Here is a 24364-nt window from a genome sequence, read left to right as displayed (position 1 = left end):
CATGACAACAGACAGACATCTCCCTTCCCACCCCTTTCCCACCAGCGAGGCTTCCTGCCTGTTTACAGGAGAGAGGCCAAGGATCAGGGGTGGGCGGGGGAACCCTGGTCCCCCAGAGTCAGTCCCCCTCCTTTCTTCCCTCCCCCTCAGCTTACACGTGAGTGCAGGGACAGCCCGGATCACTCCGTGCTTCCCATTCTCATCTTCCTCCTCGGAGCTTCCCTCCTTCTCGCAGCTCAGCCATCTCCGGGGCAATAAGTCCTCATCTCTGCCAGTGCTCAGTCTTTCCCATCTGGGTCCATAACCAAATCCCAAGGCTGTGAACAGCCTGCCTGGGAGGCTGCAGTACAGCTGCATCTGGGCCGAGGCTGCCCCCCAGGGCAACCGGGTGAGTCTGATCCTTCCTGGGTTCTGTGAAATACCACCCTGGGCTCTCAGGCGTGGGGAGATGGGAGGATGGGGGAGGACCCGGGAATGCACATGGGCACACTGACTTCTCCTCTCCTGACTTAGTCTGTTCTTAGTCTGAGTCTGTCTGTGTTCTCGCTGCCTTATCTGTGGCCCCATCTCTGTGCCTGTTTTCCCTTGTCTGTGTCTGTTCTTACCTCCGTGTACATGTCCTTGTCTCTGGGTTCCTATTTCTGTGCCCACGTCTTCGTTTTCATGCTTACATCTCCTTTTCTCTGTCCATGCTCCAGGTACACACCCCCTTTCTGTGCTCATATCCATTTCCTTGTTCTTAATCTAATGACTGTATCCTTACCTTTGCATCTCCATCTGTGAGTCCATCTCTAGATCTTTGTGTGTTCCCTTTTTCTGTCTTTGTATTCATGCCTGTGTCCCCATCCACATACTCCATGTTATTCCTCTCTCTCTGGCTCGGTGGCTGTGTCCTCATCACTGTGCTTATGTCCCCCCTTCGTAATGCCCAAGTCCTCATCTCTATATCTACAACTTGATTTGTGTCCAGAGCCCCATCTTCCTGTGGATGTATGATTATATACCTCTCTGTCTGTTTATCTATCTATCTCCTTCTCTCTCTCTCTCTCTCTCTCTCTCTCTCTCTCTCTCTCTCTCTCTCTCTTCTCTCTCTCTGTCCATGATTATCTCTGTCCTTATTTCCATGTTCCTGTTTCCACTTGTCAGTTGTGCCCATGCCCATTTCTGTCTCTAGGTCCTTATCTATTTGTTCATGTTTGCATCTCTCTGTCCCTACGTGCACCTTTGTGTCCTTATCTCCATGTTCATGCACCCAGCTTTTCAAACTTGTACCAATTTATATGTCCTCATCTTCTCTCTATACAGTATCCTTGTGTATAGGGTCCTAATTCTGTATACCTGTCCCTATCCTCATTTCTGTGTCTTTGTCTTTCCTTCTTGTCCCCAACCTCCTCATGTCCACGTCTCTCTCTCTGTCTCCATGACTCTATTGCCATTTTATCATCCTCTATATTACCACCCTCTCTTTAATCTCTGTTGATATTCATGTCCTTAATTCCATATCTGTATTCCTCCTCTGGTTTTCCATCCCCAAAGCCATGGTTCTTATCTCTACCTTCATTTCTCTGTCTCTGTGTCCAAGTTCCTGTCCTGATGTCCCTCCCCATCCTTGCTTTTGTTTCTCTCCTCTGTGTACATTTGCCTGTGCCTCGGGCTATTTGAAGGAAATTTTTGGGGCCCATAGAGGGCAGCAGTCTTAAATAGTTGATATTGCCAGTGGCTAAAGGGGTTGGATGCCTGAGGGCTAGGGGGAGGGGATGTGCCTGAAAGTGTATGTGTGTGGAAGAGAGTGACTTTAGAATGCCTTGGGGGCCCCAAGGACTGACCAGATATGCATATCCCAATCCCAAGAGACTTTATTCTGGGGATCCTCATCTGAATTTAGAGATCCCTCAATCCAGTCCTCTCAATTTACAGATAAAGAAACTGAAGCTTGGAGAGGGAAAGTGAATTCCCAAATACACAGGTGTAAATAGCCTAGCTGGAAGTGAAACCTATATCTACATTACATTACATCATAATGGACTTTCTGTTTCCTGGACCCAAATACCAGGTTTTCCAATTGACCAAGAGAAAACCCCTCCCCCTGAGGAAAGTGATCTTTGGGAAAAAGGAGCTTTTGAGAGGGTTTAGGTGTGTGTGTAAAATTCTGGCTAATCCTGTAAGTGAATAGGTCCAATGTGTTTGTTATTTGAAAGTGTTTCTTTATCCCAATAGTCCAGTAAGTTGTAACTTTTTCTTTCCTTTCTCAAGTTTCCTTGGATTGATCCCAGCTCAAGCACCTTAAACTTCTCACCTTCACTGTTCCTTAAAAGTCAAAGATCTCTAATTTCATAGAAATAGAAAAATGCTTTTACTAATGCAGATTGTAAAATGTTTAGGTGACAAAAAATTAAGCAGGTGTTCCATAATTGCTTGAGACTTGGTAAGGTTAGGCAATTTGCCCATAGCTACACAACTAACAAATGTCAGAGATGAGGGACAGAAACTCCAGTTTCACAGGTTAAAGTCTAGTATTTTGCCATGTTATGTCATCCATCAGGACAAATTGACAAAATATTTAATAGAAAATGATTGACAACTGATGTGGAAGTCATCATCTGAGAATCAACTCTCTGTGAAGTCAGTTCACAGAGCAATTGGAGCAAAACCCAAAATTAATGTGAAAATTAATAAAGGAGAAAAATGAGATGAAACTATGTTAATTATAGTAGCTTTAATGGTCCCAATTTAAGCAAGTGGTTGACTCCCTGAAATAGAAAATAGACATAAGTAGACACTGATTCAATTTCTTAGAGAAATACTGGTATCCATGAGTTACCACCAGGAGAAAGTCAGAGGAAGCATAAAACTGCCTCTTGAAAAAATACGTGATCTACTTGATAAATCCAGAAGCATGGTAAACATAAGCAGAAAAAACTTGAGTATCAATTTAAAAACAAAAATAACAACAATAATAACCCCCAAAACTTGTAGAAGAGAATGTGAAAAGATTAAGTGCAATTGTTTTTCACCAGACAAGCAAAGAAATTTGAGGAGAGAATTAATTTAATCCAACTAAGGGTCATAATTCCAGGAGCTTTTGTAGACATAATTAGAAGGAGAGCACACTTGAAATGGAACAGATCTGTAGGTGGTTTTAGATTGGTTTAGTATTGTTAGTAATACTTATAGAAATGCTACATTTGTATTTCCCCTCCTTAGTTCATTGACTCAGGATGTAGCAATAACATTTGAGATTCGTAGCATGATGGAAAAGGCACTGACTCTGAAGTTAGGATCATAGATTTGAATCCTGACTCTGCTTTTAAAAAACTCATATAGCATTGGGGAAGTCATCCCACCTGCTATGGATCCCATTTTCCTTATTTGTAAAATGAGAGATTCGGACTGGATAACTTTTAAGGTCTTTTCCAGCTCTAAAGCTTATATCCTTAATATGAAATTAATCCTTTCTATTCATCTCTTCAGATGATCTTGTGATCATCTGGTCCAAGTCTAAATGACAAAGAGGGTGGAATACTCTTGCAAGCAATCTTTAATTACAAGATAATTGATAGGCAAGGGCTTCACTTGTTAGAAGGAAAGAGCTATGAATGACCCTTAGGAAAAGGAGAGAATGTGAATATTCTTCAACCAACAGTATCCTTTAAAGAGCTTGGAAAGAGTAATATTGATGGTAGCCTAATTTCTTTTCAATTGACAATAGGAAAATAGGAAAACATTGAGGAGAAAATAGGCGCCTACTAGAAAGGCAACAATTTTGGATTTATTCAGTTAATATTATGCAATTGTGACTATCAGAGCCACTTAAAAGAATGGAAAGGTCAAGAGGCTCAGATATATGTTATGTCTTAGATATATAAAGTAGTCTTGTATGTTAGGAAATCTTAAGGTTTTTCCAGTTGTGACTCCTTTTTGCCTGAGAAATTTTTATGTGTCTTCAGCTATGTAGGTATATAAAATAGGCAATCAAATGAAATATTTTCTGTTAATAAATCATAATTTGCTGATAATAAAGCATAATTTTTATGCAACCCTATGTATATAATATAGTATATAAAATACCAACCTAGGTAAAATCCAACCTCAGGTATTATTCTGTGTAGGGACTCTAGTTTTCTTGTTCAAATGTGACTCACACAAATTATTCAGACCAACTGCTCCTTAGTTTCCCAAGGAAAACCCCGATTGTCTTTGGCTCTAAAGCTGCACCTCCTATATATCTGTATACCTATATAAAATAGGCATACAAATTAAACATTTGCTGATAAATCAATTTCACATTCAGTTATGTGACCCCATATGGGTTGCGACCCATAGCTTAAGAAGCTTTGTCCTATGTGATCCAGCTGGTATCACATTCTCATGAGAGTATTCATGAGTATTAGACCAGTTTAAGAGAGGATCACTGGATCAGTGAACTTATTTTTAAAAAATAGTTTGACAATTGTATTTAAATTTAATTGATTTTCTTTGTAATCTTATATGTCATTTATTTAAAAACATGATTCTGAGGTGTCCATGGGTTTCCCAAAGGAGTTCCAAAGGACTCCATGATAAAAAAAAAAAAAAAAGGTTATGAATCTTTGTCCCAGAGTTTTCTTTACTATCATCAGAGACTTTTCTAATGCAGATAGTATCACCATTTTCATTTTTAGCTTGAAATAAAATGAACTCTGTGATTTCAGTTAGTAGTCTCACGCAGGGTTCTGTAAAGCTAGCTACTGGATCTCATCGTTCTGGCCACTCCTACCTCAACCTTCTAAATTGAGTTTCTCATAGATTCATGCATCCTTATATGCAGCCAACCTCCGGATGTGGAGGAACTTAAAACGTATTTCTTTCCATGTTGTCCATCCCTCGTTCTCATTTCTTTCCCCACTCTCTCCGCGTCCTTACCTTTGCTGCCCTCCTTTCAGCCCTTGCTCTTTTCTCCCCAGAGCTGGGGCTCCCTGTGTGCTTTCCCTCCAAAGCACTGTTTCTAAGGATGAGTAGCCACGCCAATAGCCTTTTCCTGAGGGAGAGTGTTTCCCAACGTCTCGGGAGGCAAAGTTGGCTACAAGGGTTGCAGGACTCCATGCAACAGCGTGCTGCTCGAACCCGGTTGCAAATCCAAACTATGAACCGGGAGCGATTGTTCCGATTCCTACGAAGAAATGCCTTCATTCTTCTCACAGTCAGTGCTGTGATCATAGGTAAGCACGGGAGAGTGGTAGAGACACTTCTGGCAAGGGAGTGGGTGTTTATTGGATGGATGACCCTTTAGATCTAAGTCTATATTGATGAAATTTGGGAAGCAGTTTAGACTGGGCTGGTTGTAAACACTAGAAAACAGACTATCTCCGTGCCCTCACTGCATAAATTTGATTTCTGAAGAGATCTTTTCTAGGGATGTCTTGATGGCTGCAGCTTGGTTAGTTTCCTTTAAGCAGTCCCCTACAGATGCCCTTAAGCTGCTTATCTAGGAGACCTATAATTTCTTACTACTTTTGTTTACCACAATTGTCTTGCTCTCTAGGGATCAGCCTTGCCTTTGCTCTCCGCCCTTATCAACTGACTTATCGACAGATTAAATACTTCTCTTTTCCTGGAGAGCTGCTGATGAGAATGTTGCAAATGTTGGTTTTGCCTCTCATAGTCTCCAGCCTTATCACAGGTAAGGAGGCGCTATACCCACCTCCAGAACTATCACTTTCTTCCCAGTGTCCCACACCTGGGGATATTGTTTTGGCCCATGACTGTGTAAAAATACTCACAGATCCTTGAATCTGGAGTCATTGCTGACCTAGAGTAAAACCGATGTCCAACTTGGAGTATTATTCTGTCTAGGGATGCAAGTTTTCCTGTTTAAAACGTGACTTATACCAACTACTTAGACCAAGTGCTCTTTACTTTTCCATGGAAGAGTAAAGCCTTTGACTCTAAGGAGACACTTCCTTTTATTCTTTGTTTCTTCTCACATCTTTTCACTAATAAAGTTGTGAGAGCGTGTGGGGGATTTTTTTTTATTTTTATTTTTGGAAAGGGTAATGGAAGATGGAAGGGGATGCAGCCATGTTATGAAGACAAAAAGTCAAAATAGAATCAGGGAAATATTGATGGAGGTTATGAATAAAGGGAGTCAAAATGTAGCTTTCAGATGGGGTGGTCAGCGATAGTCTACATGGTCTGTATGTCTGTGTATATTTTGAGGTTTTGGGAAAACTGGATTGGTCCTATGAGATTAGGATGGGAATATGAACAGCCAAAGAATATATATGCATGATTCCTACATGATTTTGGAGTAGGGCACTGGACAATACCAGTCTAGGGCTCTTCTCATTAGGACTTAACTCTGATCTCCAGAAAATTCAGCTCTAAGGCTCTCTGTGATAAAAATAACTCTGTATCCCTAAAAATGACTTGGTCAGAGATTATCTGGTGAATTGTTCGTTAGTAAGGCCATCCATGAAATGGTCCCTGGAACTGCCTATTATGTCTGGGGCAAAGGGAAAGTTGGAGCATGGCTTGTCCTGCTTCTTGACCCAGGATAAAATGCCTGCTTTCTAGAGCCAGAAGTATCAAGGCATGTTTTGAGCAAGAGGAGAGCTAGGAAGTCTATGAATAGGACGATGGAGAAGTGGAAGATTGTGCAGTAATGGTAGGGAGAGGTAAAGTTGGATGGACCAGTAGAAAAGGGACACAGTTAGAGGGCAGGTCAATAGGTCAGATGAGGATTGCTTAGGATTGAGGAGAACTAATGAAGCAGGGATGGAGTGGGATTTGAGGAGTCCAGTGGGATTTGGATAAGGAGTAGGCATAGAATTGTTGGGATAAGGGTAGGGATAGGTAAGGGGAAGAAAGTCAATGAAAGAATAGTATTAATGGTGGGTAGACTAGGGGGAAGTGAAGTAGGTGACACAGAGGAACTGATCTGTTGGAAAAAGTAGAGCAAAGAGCTGGACTGTGGTTTCTCCCAGGTATGGCATCTCTGGACAACAAGGCTTCAGGACGGATGGGGATGCGGGCTGCTGTTTACTACATGGTGACAACGGTCATTGCAGTGTTCATTGGCATCCTCATGGTCACTATCATCCATCCTGGGAAAGGATCAAAGGAAGGGCTGCATCGGGAGGGCCGTATTGAATCCATCCCTACAGCTGATGCCTTCATGGATCTTGTCAGGTTAGTGTTCCTTATTCCTGTCAAATCCAGAAACATTCCTCTTCCTATCCCCCAAGACCAGCAGGCATGTATCTTTTTTTTTTTTTTTTTTTGGTGGGAGTTCCATTGAATAAGGAGAGTGTGGTCATGAAATTACATGAGCCAAGCAGGAATCTGTTATGAAATTCTGCTTATTGATCTGAGAGCCAGGATTTATATGCGCTCTAACCTAATATTGAAATAACACCGAACTTTTTCAGGTTACTTAGTATACATTCCAAGGTTACAGGGATATATCATTTCCAATATTCCAGATTGTTGTTAACTTTAAACAGTAACTAGCAGTAATTATCTACTTATCTAACAGACTCATAAAATGGAACAATTATTAGTAACAATCTACTTATCTAACAGAATCATAAATTGTAGCAATTAGCAGTTACAAAGTACTTATTTAACAGTCATAAAGTGTATAGTTTGTGATGACTTGTGCAAATTACATGCATTGTTCACTAAGTTATCTTAAATTCATCTCAAGCATGTTTCTCATCACTGTCAAGGGAAGATGGTCAGCCAATGCTTTGAGCTGTGTGAAGGCCTTACAGAGAGCAGGTCTCAAGTAATATCTGAACTGAACTCTTCCTGTACATGGACTTATTCAATACTGGCCCTCTACACTCTTTCTTTCTTCATTGCCAGTTGATCTGACAGCTTGGGATAGTAGTCTCCATGCTATTCCTTTTCTTATTTCATGAGGAAGTCATTTCTTTAAGCTTACTGTAAATACTTTGAGGGTAGTTACTGAGACTTATGTTTCTCAGCACCAAGCATAGCACTGAACATATGAAAATATTCCATAAATACTTTATGCTTAGTTGATGATTTGATTCTATTCTTTTTGTGATTCTGAAAAGGGATTTTACCTCTCTGCATCACAATTTCCTCATTTTTAAGGTAGATAATAATAGGTTCACTACTTATCTCACTGGAAGACCAATTCACTTTTGGATGACTATTAATTTTTCTCTCATATTGAGCTGAAATCTCCTTTTTAATTTGATCTTTATTCTATCTCTGAGACAAGAGCAAATCTAATCCTACCCCCCACAGCAGTTTTTCAGATATGTCTAGTCTTACCTCACTATAGCTCAAGATAAAAGACTTTGTGAGATGGAAATTATAACTAGAATATAGCTATGGAATGGCATACCTAATTTAAAAAAGAATAGGATAGGGGGGAAAAGGCCTACTAGCTCAACAACTTACTGTTTTTTAAACAGGGAGGAAATGTGATATGATTTCCCCAATGTTGCATGAATAGTTAATGGAAATCTCAGGCCTAGAATCCCAAACTTGTAAATTCTCTTTAGAAAGTATGTTAATGAAAAAAAATGTCACCGAATCTGGGCTATTGTCAGTGTGGGTATTCTCTCTATTCTTCACCTTGGATGATTTTTGGTCCTTATTTTTATATAAATCTATCATAGTTTCCACCCCAGGCTGGAGTGTTTCATCTAGATTTCTTGACAATACATAGATATCGATATAGTTTGCTGATTGTCCATCAGATATTCCTTGTTCTGAGTCCAGGAGACTGCAAGGTGCTTGAGAGGAGTATTACTTTATATGTAGTCTTTCTTTGAATCTCCTACCCTTAGCAAACTGCCTGGCCCATAGCAGACATTTAATAAATGCTTGTTGACTGGCTGACTGGCTTGATCATCATATCTTTTTCAGATATTCTTTACAATGCATTTCCTTGAAATTCTTTATGGATAATACATTGTATCCAATATTTCATTACCATATCCTGAAAAAAAGACCCTATGGATGACCCACATTTTAATTCCTTGTTGCTACTATAGTGTTCAATGAATCAAAGCTATTTAACATCACCAGAATAATTTTTTTGAAATGGACTTTGTTTTCTGAAGTAGTATGTACTCATTAAAAGCATTATACAATTTCCCAAAAAACAATTTCTTCTGTTTTGTTCAATAATACATTTGGTTCATTGTCCATTTATGATAACTGCCTAAGGTCTATATTTTGAAAGGCCTGCTCTGTAGTTTATGTATCCAATTGCATATCATATTCTGGACAACAGTCATTTTTTTATCCAGTTGGTTTTTCTTGTGTGAATAGTTAGGGAAATGGCATCACAAGGATTCTTAGCTTTTAGAGTTGGAAGCAATTTGATATAATCTTCTCACTTTATATATGAGGAAACTGGGACCCAGAGCATTGAAATTACTTAGCCTAATCTTACATAGATAGTAAGAACAGAACAAGGATTAGAACCAAATTTTCTGCTTCTAAAAGCAGACCCTGTCCTCAGGGAACTTACAATTGAGTCTCTGAGTAGTTAAATGTCTTGCCCATGGTCTCACAGCTAACAAGTGATCGAACTTGAACTTTAAATCCAAATATTTTGACTATTTTATTTAGTTAAAAAAAACTTTTTTGGGAGCAGCTAGATGGTGCAGTGGATAGAGCATCAGTCCTGGAGTCAGGAGGACCTGAGTTCAAATCTGTCCACAGACACTTAATATTTCCTAGTTGTGTGACCCTGGATAAGTCATTTAACCCCAATTCCCTCAGCAAAAAAAAAAAAAAAAAGTTTTTTGATGCTTAAAACTATTTTTATCACTTACAATTCCTTCCCCCAATCCATGGAACCCTTCCTCAGAACAAAGAAATCTTCTGATTATCTATGGTCGTGCCCTATTGACTATATTCTTTGATATAGAGGCAAATATATATTAATATGAAAGTGAGAGCAGCTTGCAAAGGATTGCTGGGTTGTAAAGAAAAGAAGGATGGTTGAGGATGGACCAGGAAAATCATATCAATAACACCTGCTAGAGGGAGTTGGAGAATAGAGGAGCTATTTAATAAGCTAAGTTGCTGCTATTCAGAGGCTATCCTGTGACTGAAGACCATGACCCTCACAGGTCAGACAGAGCTGGAGTTAGCAATTTTGACATCCAGGCAAACATAGAAATGTCCTCAAATCAGCTTTTTAAGACAAATTCAATTAAAGGGGAAGAATGATGCAGTGACACCACCCAATGGGTGTGGGGAGCCAGTCCATGAAGAAGCTCACCTAAGTTGCCATTTTTTTTTTTAACTGTAACTTCTTAATTGTTCTTGCTAATGAGGTACTAAACATAGTTGTTTTGCTCTGAATGCAGACAATATTAGCATTTTCTAGATTTTGGTGCCTTAGGGTAAAACCTTCTCACCTAAGTCTTGTAATAGCTGTGAAGTCAGGGCTGCTGGGCTCTTGGCTTTTTTATATAATATTATCCTCAGCTCAATGAACATGACTTAAGGTTAGTTGTTAGCAGGTGTGATCAGGAAAGTGTGTGTGTGTGTGTGTGTGTGTGTGTGTGTGTGTAGAGGTACTCGAATTTTGGTATTTCTTGTAGTGAGATAAATTGTGAGATAGATGATCAGTGATGCTAATATAGTCTTCATGAGATCAAGGAGAATTATAATCTAGATGAGATCATTGGATTTAGAAGTAAATATGCTACCTGTTACCTTGGAAAAATTAGTTTCCATAGATGGGGACTAAAGCTAAAGTACAGTTTTAAGAAAGAAGATGGAGGAGAGATCAGATTTTACTTATTTCTGGTCCCTCTCCATCCTCACTACTTCAGCTGGAGGCAGTAAGACATATTAGAAACAGTATTAGACTTGGAATAAAACGCCTTTAGAACTTTTGTATTACCAGCTAGGTGATCTGGGGTCAACTGTTTCTTCTGTCTCAGTTTCAATTTTCTCACCTATGAAATGATGGATTTGGATTGGGGATAGCTAAGTTCTTCTCCAACTAGAAAGTTCTGGGTTCTAAAGTACTTGTAGCTATGATAATCTGCAATTCCTTCCATTTATGTTTTTGAATGTTCTTTGTGGTAAGGTCTTGTCTACATCTGAGATTCTATGTTTTGTGGTTATACTATTCTTTATGTTTTAGTCTTACCTTTGATTCTTTGCAGGAATATGTTCCCACCCAATCTTGTGGAAGCCTGCTTCAAACAGGTGAGGGAAGAAGGTCAAGGTTTTGTTCATGAGGATAAAGTTGGGCATAAGGATGGTGGTAGTCAGGGGGTCCAAGGATGGGAGGGAAGGAGAAAGGTCCTTCTAAGGATTGGTCAGGGGACCCTAGGACACCTGTATAGGTGAACACACCTACCAAATGACCTCAAATTAAATTAAATGTAAATAAGGTCTCATGTGCTACATAGAAGATAATATGAAGGCTGAAGCTCTAGGTTGAGGGAATATTGAAACTTTACAGTAGTTCAAAGTTAGAAGAGACCACTGAAAACATTTAGTAAAACTTGTTCTTAGTAGTGGGCCGGGCTTGATTTTTCTGATTTCAGTTCAAGACCCAGTACAGCACCAGGGTGGTGACCAGGACTGTCATGAAGATGGAAAACAGAACAGAACTGGGTATCTCTCCTTCACCTCTTTCTTTAATGGACAATGGTACTAGTGTCTTGGACAATGTTACCCGTGCCCTTGGCACCCTACAAGAGGTAATGAGTTTTGAGGAGACTGTGCCTGTACCTGGCTCAGCTAGTGGAATCAATGCTCTGGGCTTGGTGGTATTCTCAGTCAGTTTTGGCCTGGTCACTGGCAGCATGAAACAAAAGGGCCATGCCCTGAAGGTATTCTTCAACAGCCTCAACGAAGCCATCATGAGACTCGTTGGTGTCATTATCTGGTGAGTGAAGCAGGCTAGCTCTATGTTTAGAGTTTGAGGTGGAAGGGGTTAAGATTCAGAGTTGAATGAGAAGGATGGAGATACTAAAGGAGTAGTGTTATTGGCAAGCAACCAATCAATACACATTAAGTTACTAGTGTGTGTCAGGCACAGTGCTAAGGCTGGGGATACAAAAAGAAAAAAAAGACCTCAAGAAACTTACAGCCAAATGAGGGACATAACCTGTAAACAAATATATACAAAGCAAGTTATATACATGATTAGTGGGAACAATTATAGAGGGAAGGCACTAGAATTAAGAAGTGTGGGGAAAGATTTTCTACAGAAAGTGGGATTTTAGTTGAGATTTAAAGGGAATCAGGAAAGTCAGGAAAGTAGAGTTAAGGAGGGAGAGCATTTCAGGCATGGAGGTCAGTTAAAGAAAATGCTTGGAAATGATAGAGGGAGTGTCTTGTTCATGGAATAGCCAGGAATACAGTGTTGGAGGATTGAAGAGTAAATGTGGAGAAGTAAAGTATAAGAAGCCTGGAAAGGTGGGAAGGAGGAATAGATTATAATGGGCTTTGAACACCAAACAGAGATCAGCCAGAGACTCACAAGCTGATGGGATGGGGTGGGGAGGAGGGACTTAAATTGGGGTGTAGGGAATCTAATTATGGAGAACAACCACAAGCTGGAGAGGATATCAGAAGAGGACAGTCGTGAAGATGTATGATTCAGAATGGGGGAGGATACTGGGGAGAGAGAAGAATAAAGTTGCTTAGGGTGGTAGTTAAGTAAGGGAGGAGACTGCATAAAGGTTTAGTGAACTCTGTTCCCTGGGGATATGGCCTGACTATTTGGTGAAGTGAAGGCCATGGGATCTCAGGGCTTTGGGAAGTGAATGGGTAGAATAGACTTAAAGCTTGCACATTATCGGGGCAAGTTATTAGGCAAAGGCTTTCCTCTTTGGAAGATCTCAAAGTCATGATCATAGCTTGAAGAGTTCTAAGCACCTCTCTAGGCTCCATCTTGGCTCATTGAATTTAGGATTTAAAATGTAAATATAATGATCCTATAATAGTTAACAAAATTATCAAAATTGGCTGATGCTTTTATTTCACATTAACAGTCATTCTCCTTCCCAGCTTCGTGTGACTAAAAGAAATACAGATTTGCTTTATATAAAAGTATGTTTACAAAATGGGATCAAAATGTAAAAGAAAGAAAATATAATAGGTTTTAGTATAGTAGAAACAGTATTTCATTTGAAGTCAAAGAACCTGGCTTCCAATTCTGATTCTGCCATTCTGTGTGACCTGTGTGATCTTGGTTAATCTCTCTGAGTCTCAGTTTCCTTGTCTGTAAAATGAAGGTATTGAATTAAGTAACTACTAAAGTTCTTTCTAACTCTTAAATTTATATTCCTCCGAGCAAAATACACTTGCAAATGTGAGACATCATTTGGTGTAGGAGTATGTGGGCAGAAGTAGAAAGAGCTTTGGCTTTGGGATTAGGAAATGTGGATTCAGATCTTGTCTTTATCTCATAATTGACAGCTGTATGCTTATGGGAAAACAAATCCCTTGAACTCTCAAAGATTTAATTTCCTCCTCTATAAAGAGAAAGAAATAAGGATAATACTTACCCTATCAGCCCCCCACATTTGTTGTCAAAGCTTAATAAAATCATCAAATTCTATAGAAATGAAACCTATCATGATTGCACTTTAAGAAATTCGATGCAAGAATTTTGCAGATCATAGCAGTTTTTCTTTGGGCTGATGCCCCTACCACATGTGTGCACATTGGAGAAAAGTAAGTAGCATCTGTGTATAAAAAAAAGAAATAATTTAGAGTTCTAAGGTATGGGCACGATTCCTATCAGTAAATTATTCCCCGTGTAACTTTGGGGAAGTTCCTTACTTTCTTTGCCCCTCCATTTCCTCTATTTGTAAGAAGAGGGGATTGGATGAAATGATCTTTTTGCAGTTGTAAGCATGAGAAAGAAAACTATCAAAAATATAGTTTATATAGTTTTGATTGGAAAGATACTAGATGAGCAATTTCTACTTATGCCACTAGAGGGTACTCTTAGCCCATTATTAGCTAGGAGTTGCTCTAAACCAGTGGTTCTCAAATTTTTGTTTTCAGTGTCTTTATCCTATTAAAAATTATTGAGGATCTCTCCAAAGCATTTTTGTTTATCTGGATTATATTTATAGACATTTACCGTATTGGAAATAAAAACTATTTTTGAATTCGTAGACCCTCTAAAAGGGTTTCAGAGATCCCCACGATTCTAGAACATACTTTTGGGAGCCTTCAATAATCAATAATAACCCTCAGCTCTATGCATGAGCTGAGAAAGCACCCTTAGTCTTTCAATGACTGTTGAAATTCTATCCTGGCTAACGAATACAGTATTTAAAATGTAAAAAAAATTGTCACATAATATTTTATTTTTCAAAATTGGCTCATACTCCCATTTTCCATTAAGATTCTAATCTTTTTCCCAAATCCGTATGACTTAAAGAAATACATGTTTGTGTTATAGAATGAATTTACTGAAAGGAATAAAAATTGAAGAAACATTATTAAAACTCCAGACCATATTTCTCATTGTGGTAAAGATCTGAACCTTGCCCCTTTCACCTCTCCCTCCAGTTTTTTGCTTAAGTGTTCCCAGTACTCTTTTGAGGAGATTGTAATCCTGCCCTCAACTTTCACAGCAAGTGGGAAGAAGAAAACCTTTTACCAGTCAACTCCTGATCTTTCTTAGCTGATTGCCAGATCAGCATCCTTGGCTCCCAGTAATTCCCAGAAAACTTTTGCAAACTCAGGTGGCAATCTCTGTACATGATGCATCTCCAATTGGCTTACTGTGTGCCCTCATCTTGGCTTCTACTACCATGATGTCATTGATAGGCTGAGCCACCATCATTTGCCCCCCTCCCCCATTAGTTTGGGGTCCAAAGTGACTGACATTCTTGGTCACTTATCCTGCTTGCTCAATTGATCATCCAGCAGTCTATTCCCTTGTTTTTATTCCATGCAACGAGTTGACCTTTCAGAAACTCCAAAAGGTAATATGATTAGGTTTTATGTTATTAGTTCCTGGCAATTTGCTTCCAGCCTCATGAAATTCCTCTTCTTATATTGGCCCTAACAAATGCAGGGCAATGTTCACAGGTGGGGGAAGCTGTTTCAAAGTGAGTTTACATTGACAAATGCTTCACTAATCTCCTGTACAAATGTACTCTTCTCATGAGATTTACAATTCATTGTAAATGAGTTGTAAAGGGACTTTTATGTAATTCATTGGTTCTTAATCTTTTTTATATGTCATGAACTTCATTGGCAGTCTGGTGAAGGCTAATATTCCTGTAGTTTGATGCTTACATTCATAATGGAAGGGAATGCTAAGTTTCAGTTAGAGGTTGGTGAAAATAGATGTTTACACCCCTGCCCCCAAGTTCACTGTTTAATTTCACAGAGCCCAGGTAGAGAACCCCTGATCTAGGTCAACCTTCTCACCTTGCAAATGAGGAAATTGAGATTCAGCTAATATTAATCATTAGTAATAATAACTAGAATTTTATAGAGCTTTAAGTTTGGTAACATACTTTACAAATATTCTCATCTGTAAAATGAGAGGATTGAGTGTAATGATCCCCAAGATCTCTTTCAGCTCTAAATCTATGATACTACTTCCTTTTCTCCATTATTTTTACTCATGAAAGTTCTAGAATAGAAACTCCAAAGGAGCTCTAGAGACAAAGAGTCCCAGCTAAGGGAGTCAGCTGAATGAACTTCTGTAGGTAGGGGTAGCCCTGCAGGGTCTGAAGGTGCTCTCATTCTCATAACAACCCTGAGACACAATTTCTTGCTACTGTTATCTCCATTTTGCAGATGAAGAAACTGAATCAAGCAGAGATTAATCACTTGCCCATGGTCACACTGCTACTAAGTGTCTGAGGTGGGATTTGAAATCAGGGCTTTATGACCTGAGATTCCAGTGCTCTATCTCCTGCTCCATCAGGTAGAACTGACTTGTCCTATCAGCGCCCCCCAGATACCTAGAGGCCAGATAGGTAAATGGGCATGTTTTCTGGCTTCATAGCCAGTAGCTTCTCTATTACACTATGTTGTCTCCTTTAAAAGGAGAATCTTTTAAAAAAGAATCCTTTAAAAGGGAACCCTAAATCAAGGACAAGGTGATGCAATGAAAAGACCACAGAATTTGAAACAAGAAAATAAAAGTTTTAAGTCTTAACTTTATCACTTCCTAAGTGTGTGACTTTGGGGGATTATACCAGGAATCTGATAGGAATAGAGCTGGTGAGAGAGAGAGAGAGAGAAAGAGAGAGAGAAAGAGGGGGGCGGGGCTTGGCTTGGCAGGACCAAGAAGAAGGAGAGAGGAGGTCAAGGGGAAATGGAGAGAGAACCAGGGCTGTCACTCTATCACTTTCTTTGTTCTTGTAGTAGGGAATGGACAATGTGAGTTGAGTGCTTCTGAAGGCTGAACCTGGCTCTGAGGCAGTAATGGTGCCTTGGCAGGAGGGGAGATGTTGAAGGAGGCAGGACCACTCATTTGGAAGAAAACCCTATGCCCAATGTTCATCTCAAATCTTTTAGCTTCAAAGATTGTATAGCTATCCTTCCACTTGTAGAATAGTGGGGGAGGGAAGAAAGGAGGCTAATGGATACTTGGATGCCTATAATGGCAGAGGTCCAGACTTGGCTAAAAATGTTGTTAGGAAATTAACTACAAGTATCAGTACTCTTGGCTCTGGGTCCTGGGGAGCTAGACAACAAGACTTGGTAGCAGTTTCCCAAAAAAGAAAATTTGACCTTGGCTAGGGGTGAAACCAGGGAATTTTCTGACACATATACTTTGGTCTGGGACTCAGGTATGCTCCTGTGGGTATCCTCTTCCTCATTGCTGGGAAGATCCTAGAGATGGAGGACACAGCTGTGGTTGGTGGACAGCTGGGCATGTACACACTGACTGTTATCGTGGGCTTGCTCATCCATGCCGGGGGTGTTCTTCCACTCCTCTACTTCCTCATCACACACAAGAACCCCTTCCCCTTCATCGCTGGTATGCTGCAGGCCCTCATCACAGCCATGGGCACTTCTTCCAGGTACTGACTCCCCAGCCATGGGCCCCTCCTTCACCTTCAGCTCAGCTTTAACTTCCCTTCCATCTGCCCCTTCTAGTTATCTAGCAGCCCCTCTTAAAGCCTTTCCAGGCATGATCTGATCCTTTATCCCCAACCAAAGGTGAAATACTGTACCAGATTTTTAGTTCCACATTTAGGAAAGACATTGACAAACTGGAATTGGCCTAGAGTAGGGTGATGAGGATGGAAAGAGGATTAGAGATCAAAAAAATAATAACTGCCTTTTCTAAAAATAGCATTACTACACAACTGTGTGTGTGTTTATATTTGTGTGTGGTGTGTGTAGTATTTAAATGATTATAAAGCATTTTCTTGACATCTGAATTGAGTAGCAAGAGTATTATGTTCATTTTTACAAATGGAGAAACTGAGGGTCACAGACGTTTACTGATTTGCCCACTCATACTCAGTTAAATATCAGAGCAGGGATTTGAACCTGGGTTGTCTGATGCCAAGTCCAAGACTCATTCTACCATATGCCTCAATATCTATTTGCTGCCTGACCCCTTTCTTGTTCCCCTATTCCTTGTCTGGTTATTGAGAATCTAACACCTATTTTGCTATCAATACTCTCTCACACACATCTCAGGAGTACAAAAGCTATTTTAAAAAGTTTTATTTACAAGGAAAACCTCCCCTCAGGTCTTTCTGTGATGCCTCACTATGGTGCAGTGATGACCACATCTTTACCTCTCTGGCTGGTCAATATATTAGATCAGTGGTTCTCAAAGTATGGTCTAGAGAATCCTGGAGATCTCTGAAACCCTTTTAGAGGGTCTACAAATTCAAAAATAGTTTTTATTTCCAATATAGAAAATGTCTATAAATATAATCCAGATAAACAAAAATTTTTTGGAGAGATCCTCAATAATTTTTAATAGGAGAAAGATACTGAAAACAAAAGTTTGAGAACCACTGTATTAGATAATCAGCTTAGAGAAGGGTGGAAAAATCCATTGCTAGAAGGAGGATAAGTTATGGTAGTTTTTTTTTATTATAACTACTCATGAGTTCTGTGTAGGAGAGCTAGGAAGAAAAAAATATATACATATATATATATATCTATATCTAATTAGGGAAAGAAATTCAAGGGTCATATCATATCAGAACTTCAAATTAACAAAGAGTTAGGCATCTCTTTTCAGGGTCAAAGGACAGAACCTCCAGAGCCCTTCTCAGGGATCTTGCCTAACATCTTGGGCTCAATGGATCTGGGCTTTGTAGGAGATCTATGTGGGTCACAGCCACAGGTCTGTAAGTCTTAGACTCAAATCTTTTCTTTGTTGCTGATCTGCTGGTGACATTAGGCAATTCTTCCTCTGCTAAGGCCTCAATTTTCCTTCCTGCAAAATGAGTGTGGGACCAAACACATCTAGGGTTTTTTCTGCCTCTAATATTTTGAAATCTGAGGATTATATGGTTCCACTAGGAAGGAACTGAAGTGCCTGGATTCCTATTGGGTTACAGTTATCTTTGATTCTCTTTCACTTTCCTCTTTCCATACTCTAAACCCATTCTAAGTTCTCAAACTTCCTCAAAAGTGTGCCTCCTTAAGTCTATCATCTCCAGACAGCTTTCATTCCCCACTTTCCTCAGGACCCTGTCCCAAAGAAGACTAAAAGAGTTTTGCTAAAGTGATGAGATAATTTGTGCTGTTCTGTCCAGGTAATGCATCATCTTTTAGATTGGGACCTTTCCAAGCCAAAGGCATGAGAGATGTGGGGATTTGGGGCTCAGAAATCAATGAGAGAGATCTTTCTGACACCCCTTCATTAATAGCACATCCTGGTTCACTTGCACAAAGGGCTGGGTTAACCTCCCTATTGGTCCCCAAATTATTTTCATCATTTACGAATTGAGTCTATAAGATTAAAAATGTGCTTTCTCAAAGCCAGAGGACCTGGGCTTTTAGTCTCTTCTTGGCCCATGCCCCTCCAAGGCATTTTGTGGTCCCTCCTGAGAGGTACCCATGAAATGCTCCTGGAGTCCTATTTCCTCAGCTCAGCAACTCTGCCCATCACCTTCCGATGCTTGGAGGAGAATCTTGGTGTGGATAGACGTATCACCAGGTTTGTGCTGCCTGTGGGAGCAACCATCAACATGGATGGCACTGCCCTCTATGAAGCCTTGGCAGCTATCTTCATAGCCCAAGTCAACAATTATGAACTCAACTTGGGACAGATCACGACTATCAGGTGAGTGACATGAGGGAGAGGTTTCCCTAAATGGTGAGGGTAAAGGTATGGAATAGGAAATGGATAGAATTGTGAGAAGAGAGAAAATCTTTATTGATTGATGGTGGTAGGGGATGGGGTGGAATTGAGATTGGGGCTAAGTGATGGGAAAGTAGAGAGAAATCTGAGTGAGTGATAGAGTATTGAGGGGGTGAGATTGAGAAGGAGGGTGAAGAGGATTCACTCATTGGCTAGAGGGGAAAGGGATAAAGTAGAGTTTAAAAGGATTCAGTTTCAGGGTGTTGGTGAAAGGAAGAAATGAGTGATAGGGAATCCAGAGATGAATGGTGTTGTAAAAATGGATAGCAGCCATACATTGCTTCAGGGTGGGCTTCATAATGTCTTTCCTACATCTTGCTAGGGTTGGACTGTCCAGGATCTTTGCAGCTGCAGGAGTCAATTTGATAAATTCTTAGATTCTGGGTGACTGCTTTCCACTCCTGTGAGACTGGTTTATAAACTGGATGCCATATGATTAATTCATACTGAGAAATAAAGAAACTTGGACTGAGAAGAACTCTCATATTGGCTTCTCAGGGAATACTCTGCACAGTGAAAAACTTCAGAATATCAGAATTAGAAGGGGGATTAGAAGGCATCTACATATGGCAACCTTTGGCTCAATGCTGGATCTCTTCTCCAACCACCTTGAAAAGTGACTATTCAATGTCTGCATAAATACCTTCAGTGACACAGCCTCACTGTGTAGTACTCACAGTCTCAGGAATACACAACCTCAGGAGACAGCCAATTTCCATTTGTCACACCCTTCTTTATGTTGATTCCAATTTGACCTCCCTTCAACTTAAATCTGTTTATATTTTTTTCTGAAGCAAAATTGAGATATTCTTGTATCTTTATTTTTCCTTTTCTCATTTTTATTATTATATTTTAAACTTAAATGCAAAATAAGAAAAGGAAAAAATTGCCATGTGCACAGTAAAACATGAGAGGGTTAAAAATATAAAGCAATAATTTTTCATTTTGAGAAAGCCCATATAACAAATACTACATATTGTATTCAGAGTTGTCTGTCTTTGCTTCCTTGTAGGTTTTTAAAATTTTCTCCTATGCATTTTTTACTTTATTTTCTTCCTCTTCCTCCACCCCTCAGAAAACTACAATTAAGCACATTTATATGTTCACATATAAATATATATTTATATTCATTTATATTATATTTACATGCATATTTACACATACATATACAATACATGTATATGCACATTCATATTTATATACACATAGTATATATACATAGATATCTATAATCATACACATAAATATACATACACATATACATATATATATGTGTATATATATATATATATATATATATATATATATGATCGTACTATGCTTATTTCCAATTGTCCTGTTTCTCTGAAGGTGGATGGCATCTTCCTTCATAAGTCTAGGTCTTTCCATATTTTTCTCAATTTGTCAGTTCATCCTTTCCTACACCTCCAAAATGTTCCAACCTTATATTGTCTAGTTATTTTAAATAGTTTAAAACAATATTGACTAATATGGTTGACATAGTACAGTTTCTCTATTTTTATCTTTTGATTAAATCTATTTTAGGTTTAACTTTGTCTGAAATCATGATTACTACACCTGCTTTTTAATATCCTGATCTGTGTTTGAATGTATCTCTCATTTTTATAACATTTCCTGAAAGCAACATATTATTGAGTTCAATTTTAAAATCTACTATCTGTTTCTATCGTATGGGTGAATTTATTGAATTCACATTCTGAGCTAGAATTATTTGTTGTTTATTATCCTTCTTTCCATTTTCCTCACTATCTTTATACAAATTTTTAATATGTTATCACTTGCCACTTTGTGAGCAAATTCATCCCATTCATATTCTAAGTAAGAACTACTTGTATCTTTTCCTCCTTATTTTCCCTCAGTCCTTTTCTCACCCTATTCCTCTCATTCCTCACTACTCTACTTCTACCCCTGCTGCCTTGCCCTTGTATTCCTTAACTTATAAGTTTCCCCCCAACCCTATTCCTTTGCCTTCTTATTTCTTTCTGAATTTAAAAGACTTTTATGCTTTTCTAGGTATGTATGTTGTTCCCTTTTTAATCCATTCCTGATGTGAGTAAAGTTTTAGCACTACCTGCCCAACCCCCTACTAACTTCTTCTGTATCAGTTTTTCCTTTTTTTTGTTTCATTTGTATGAGATAATTCCTTATTTTTCTCTCTATTCACAGTTTTATTGTTTTTTAATCATCCAGTCATACTCTGCTCAATCCAAGCCTTTCTTTCAAACTACTTAAATAAAAACAACAGTAATAAAAGAACTGCTTATATTTTCATAAGAAAATAAATAAGAAAGAAGTAAACAACTTGACCTTATTGATATTCTTATAGTTGGTTCTTAATATTTTTATTTTTCCTGGATATTATATGTCAAATTTTCCTTTTTCTGTGGAGTAAATTTGGAAAACAAAAAGTTTTCTAATCTACTTCATCATCTTCCTAGAATCTCCTCCCAGTCCAATATTTTTCACATGATAATAATTTGTCACAGTAATGCTCATGCTTGAGTACAAATTAGACTCGATACCCTCTAAAGTCCTACCCAACTCTAAGATTCTAAGAAATCATAAGTAGTTCTCACCAAGGGAAAAGAACTCTCAAATACACATAACAGGTGATCAATGATTTTTTTTTTCTCATGGTATTATTTATTGTTCAGGGACACAATGTTCCAAGAAAATTGACTTATCTTCACAACTTTTCCTTTTTCTTCTTTCTTTTTCTCCTTCTATGTCCCCTTGGATCTGTCTTCATTTGGTAGCATTACAGCCACAGCTGCCAGCATAGGGGCTGCAGGCATTCCCCAGGCTGGCCTTGTCACCATGGTCATTGTGCTTACATCAGTGGGGCTCCCAACTGAAGACATCACTCTCATCATAGCTGTGGACTGGTTCTTGTAAGTACATCCAGGGATGGCATCTTGCTGCCCTCATGTTTGTTGTCTTTCACTTTCAAGAAGTCTCAGTTCTCATTTCAACAAGGGCATAGAATGTCAGGGCTGAAAGTCACCTTAAAGCTTAGAATACAAAATGTCAGAACTTACCATTAGAGACAATAGGGAAGGAAATTGAGAACCAAAGGAGGATCATAATTTATTCAAGATTACAGAGTGATTTGGGACATCCAGCTTTCTATTCTTAGTTTGGCAACTACATAATTGATTTTTAAAAATGTTCCTAGCTATGTAATACTCCCTCTAAACATTTCTAGAGTAGGAGTAACTGAGGCTTGTCCCTCTGCCTTCTCCCAACTATTATTATCTCTTCAAACCACATATCTTCTCCCAGTCTATGTTTTTCCATCAATTTCTTCCTCTCTTCCCCTCCAGGGACCGCCTCCGAACTACCACTAATGTTCTAGGGGATTCAGTGGGTGCTGCCATCATTGAGCATCTGTCTCGGAAGGAGTTGGAGCTGCAGGATGCTGAACTAAGCCTCCCAAGCCTCGGAAAGTCTTATCAGCTTATCGCTCAGGAGAAGGGAGCCAATCGAGCTCGGGGAGGCAATGAAAGCAATATGTGAATGACTGATGGGTCCCCAGGCTAGAGCCAGAGTCAAACTGCCCATAGCTGGAGGACTAGAAACCCATATCTGAGGGTTCCTGGCCCATCTGGTTTTGAGTCCAAAGGCACCAGCTGCTCGGCCCTATCTGGATCCTTTAGAAGAAAAATAATGAAAGTTTATACAAGGTTTCATTTCCTGCTCAGTATGTTGGGAGTTAACCTTCACAGCCTAGGCATAAGGGGTGATATGGATATGAATAAAACCCAGCTCATCCTAGGATTTCTTGAGGGGGGAAGGGAGGGAACAACATATACAAATGTTCTCTGGGGAAGAGGGGGAAGGGAAAAGTCTGTGTTCCTGTGATACTGGACTGTGTGTGTCGGAAGCCCTTGTGCTAGTGTTCCCAAGGAAGAAAGAGAAAGAAGAAGTGTTAGAGCATCTCCTGGGAAGCAAGGAAGAGGAGGGAGAGGAGACTAAGTAGCAGCAGTCCCTAGTCTAGGGTTCCTTGAGAAAGAAAGGGAAATTGAGGGGAGAGAGTGGCATGAGAAATGATCTTTGTCTCTCTGCTTGAAGATCCAGACCTTTTACTGGTACAGACTCCCCTCCCCCTAATCTTGGTCCCAAGTAAATCTTCCTATCCACCTTTCTTCTGTGTTCTTTTCTTCACTCCTCATAATCTATAATCTTCAACAATGTAAGGTGGAAGTATCCATCAATGAACACTCACTTGGTCACAGGCTGAGTCTTTCTCTTCCTTATATTTCCTGCCATCACCACAAAGATTGCTCTTTAGGCTTTCATAACACCTCAGAATCGAAGCCATCCAGTCCAACCTGTACTTGAATAAAAATTCTCTCTTCTATCCTCTAACTTCCTAGCTTCTTCCCCTGCCTTCTATCACTTCCAAGTTTCTCAAAATTTGCAGTAAAGAAAAGGGGTTTTTGGGAGAAAGAATCTTGGGGTTATAGTTTCAGGGGAAATAGATGCTTAAAGGATCACAGATACAAAGTTGGAAGGGATAATCTTACATGTATGAGTATTGCACCTCTTTCTAGAAACACCTTCCTCCCATGGACCCTACAAGTGGACAGGCCAATGGACAGAGCTAGAATAATATTACTTAGAACCATACATAGTAGTTTGAGCTTGAAATATCCTGCTTCCATACGTCTTGCACACATGAAAATATTGAATCCCAACCTGTTAGTACCCTGACTCCCTCACGTCTTGTTTGGTTTAAGCCAATGATTTTCAAATTATGAGACCCTTTTTATTATGTAAAATTATTTTCATAATTATATTAATTTTATTGATTTTAATTTCCAATTTGGTGAAAATGAATGGTAAAACCCATAAAAACTAATTCTTTTTAGGGTTCTCAATAATTTTGAAATGTGCAAAAGGCTTAAAAGCTTAAGAAACACTGGTCCAGGCTTTAACTTAATATATGGTCTTTTATAATTATAAAAATCTTATCTCACTAAGATTATCTTCTTCCCAACTTTATGTGACCCAAAGGGTTACACA

General features: G+C 39.2%; 1 protein-coding gene across 1 annotated transcript; it reads left to right on the top strand.

The window, feature by feature from the left end:
• The first annotated feature begins 226 nt into the window (after positions 1-226).
• Positions 227-23483, top strand: SLC1A6 (solute carrier family 1 member 6). The gene is made up of 10 exons (XM_023496973.2): positions 227-388; positions 4944-5198; positions 5522-5659; positions 6963-7167; positions 11151-11193; positions 11538-11881; positions 16773-17006; positions 19046-19240; positions 22096-22230; positions 22663-23483. Exons 2-10 carry the CDS (start codon positions 4991-4993, stop codon positions 22853-22855), a joined length of 1695 nt encoding a protein of 564 aa, XP_023352741.1. The 5' UTR covers positions 227-388; positions 4944-4990; the 3' UTR covers positions 22856-23483.
• Positions 23484-24364: the final 881 nt, after the last annotated feature.

This window comes from Sarcophilus harrisii, chromosome 1 (assembly GCF_902635505.1).
Source record: "Sarcophilus harrisii chromosome 1, mSarHar1.11, whole genome shotgun sequence".
NCBI classification, from domain to species: domain Eukaryota; kingdom Metazoa; phylum Chordata; class Mammalia; order Dasyuromorphia; family Dasyuridae; genus Sarcophilus; species Sarcophilus harrisii.
Note: the sequence above shows the minus strand (reverse complement) of the source record. Positions and strands in the feature narration are given on the sequence as shown.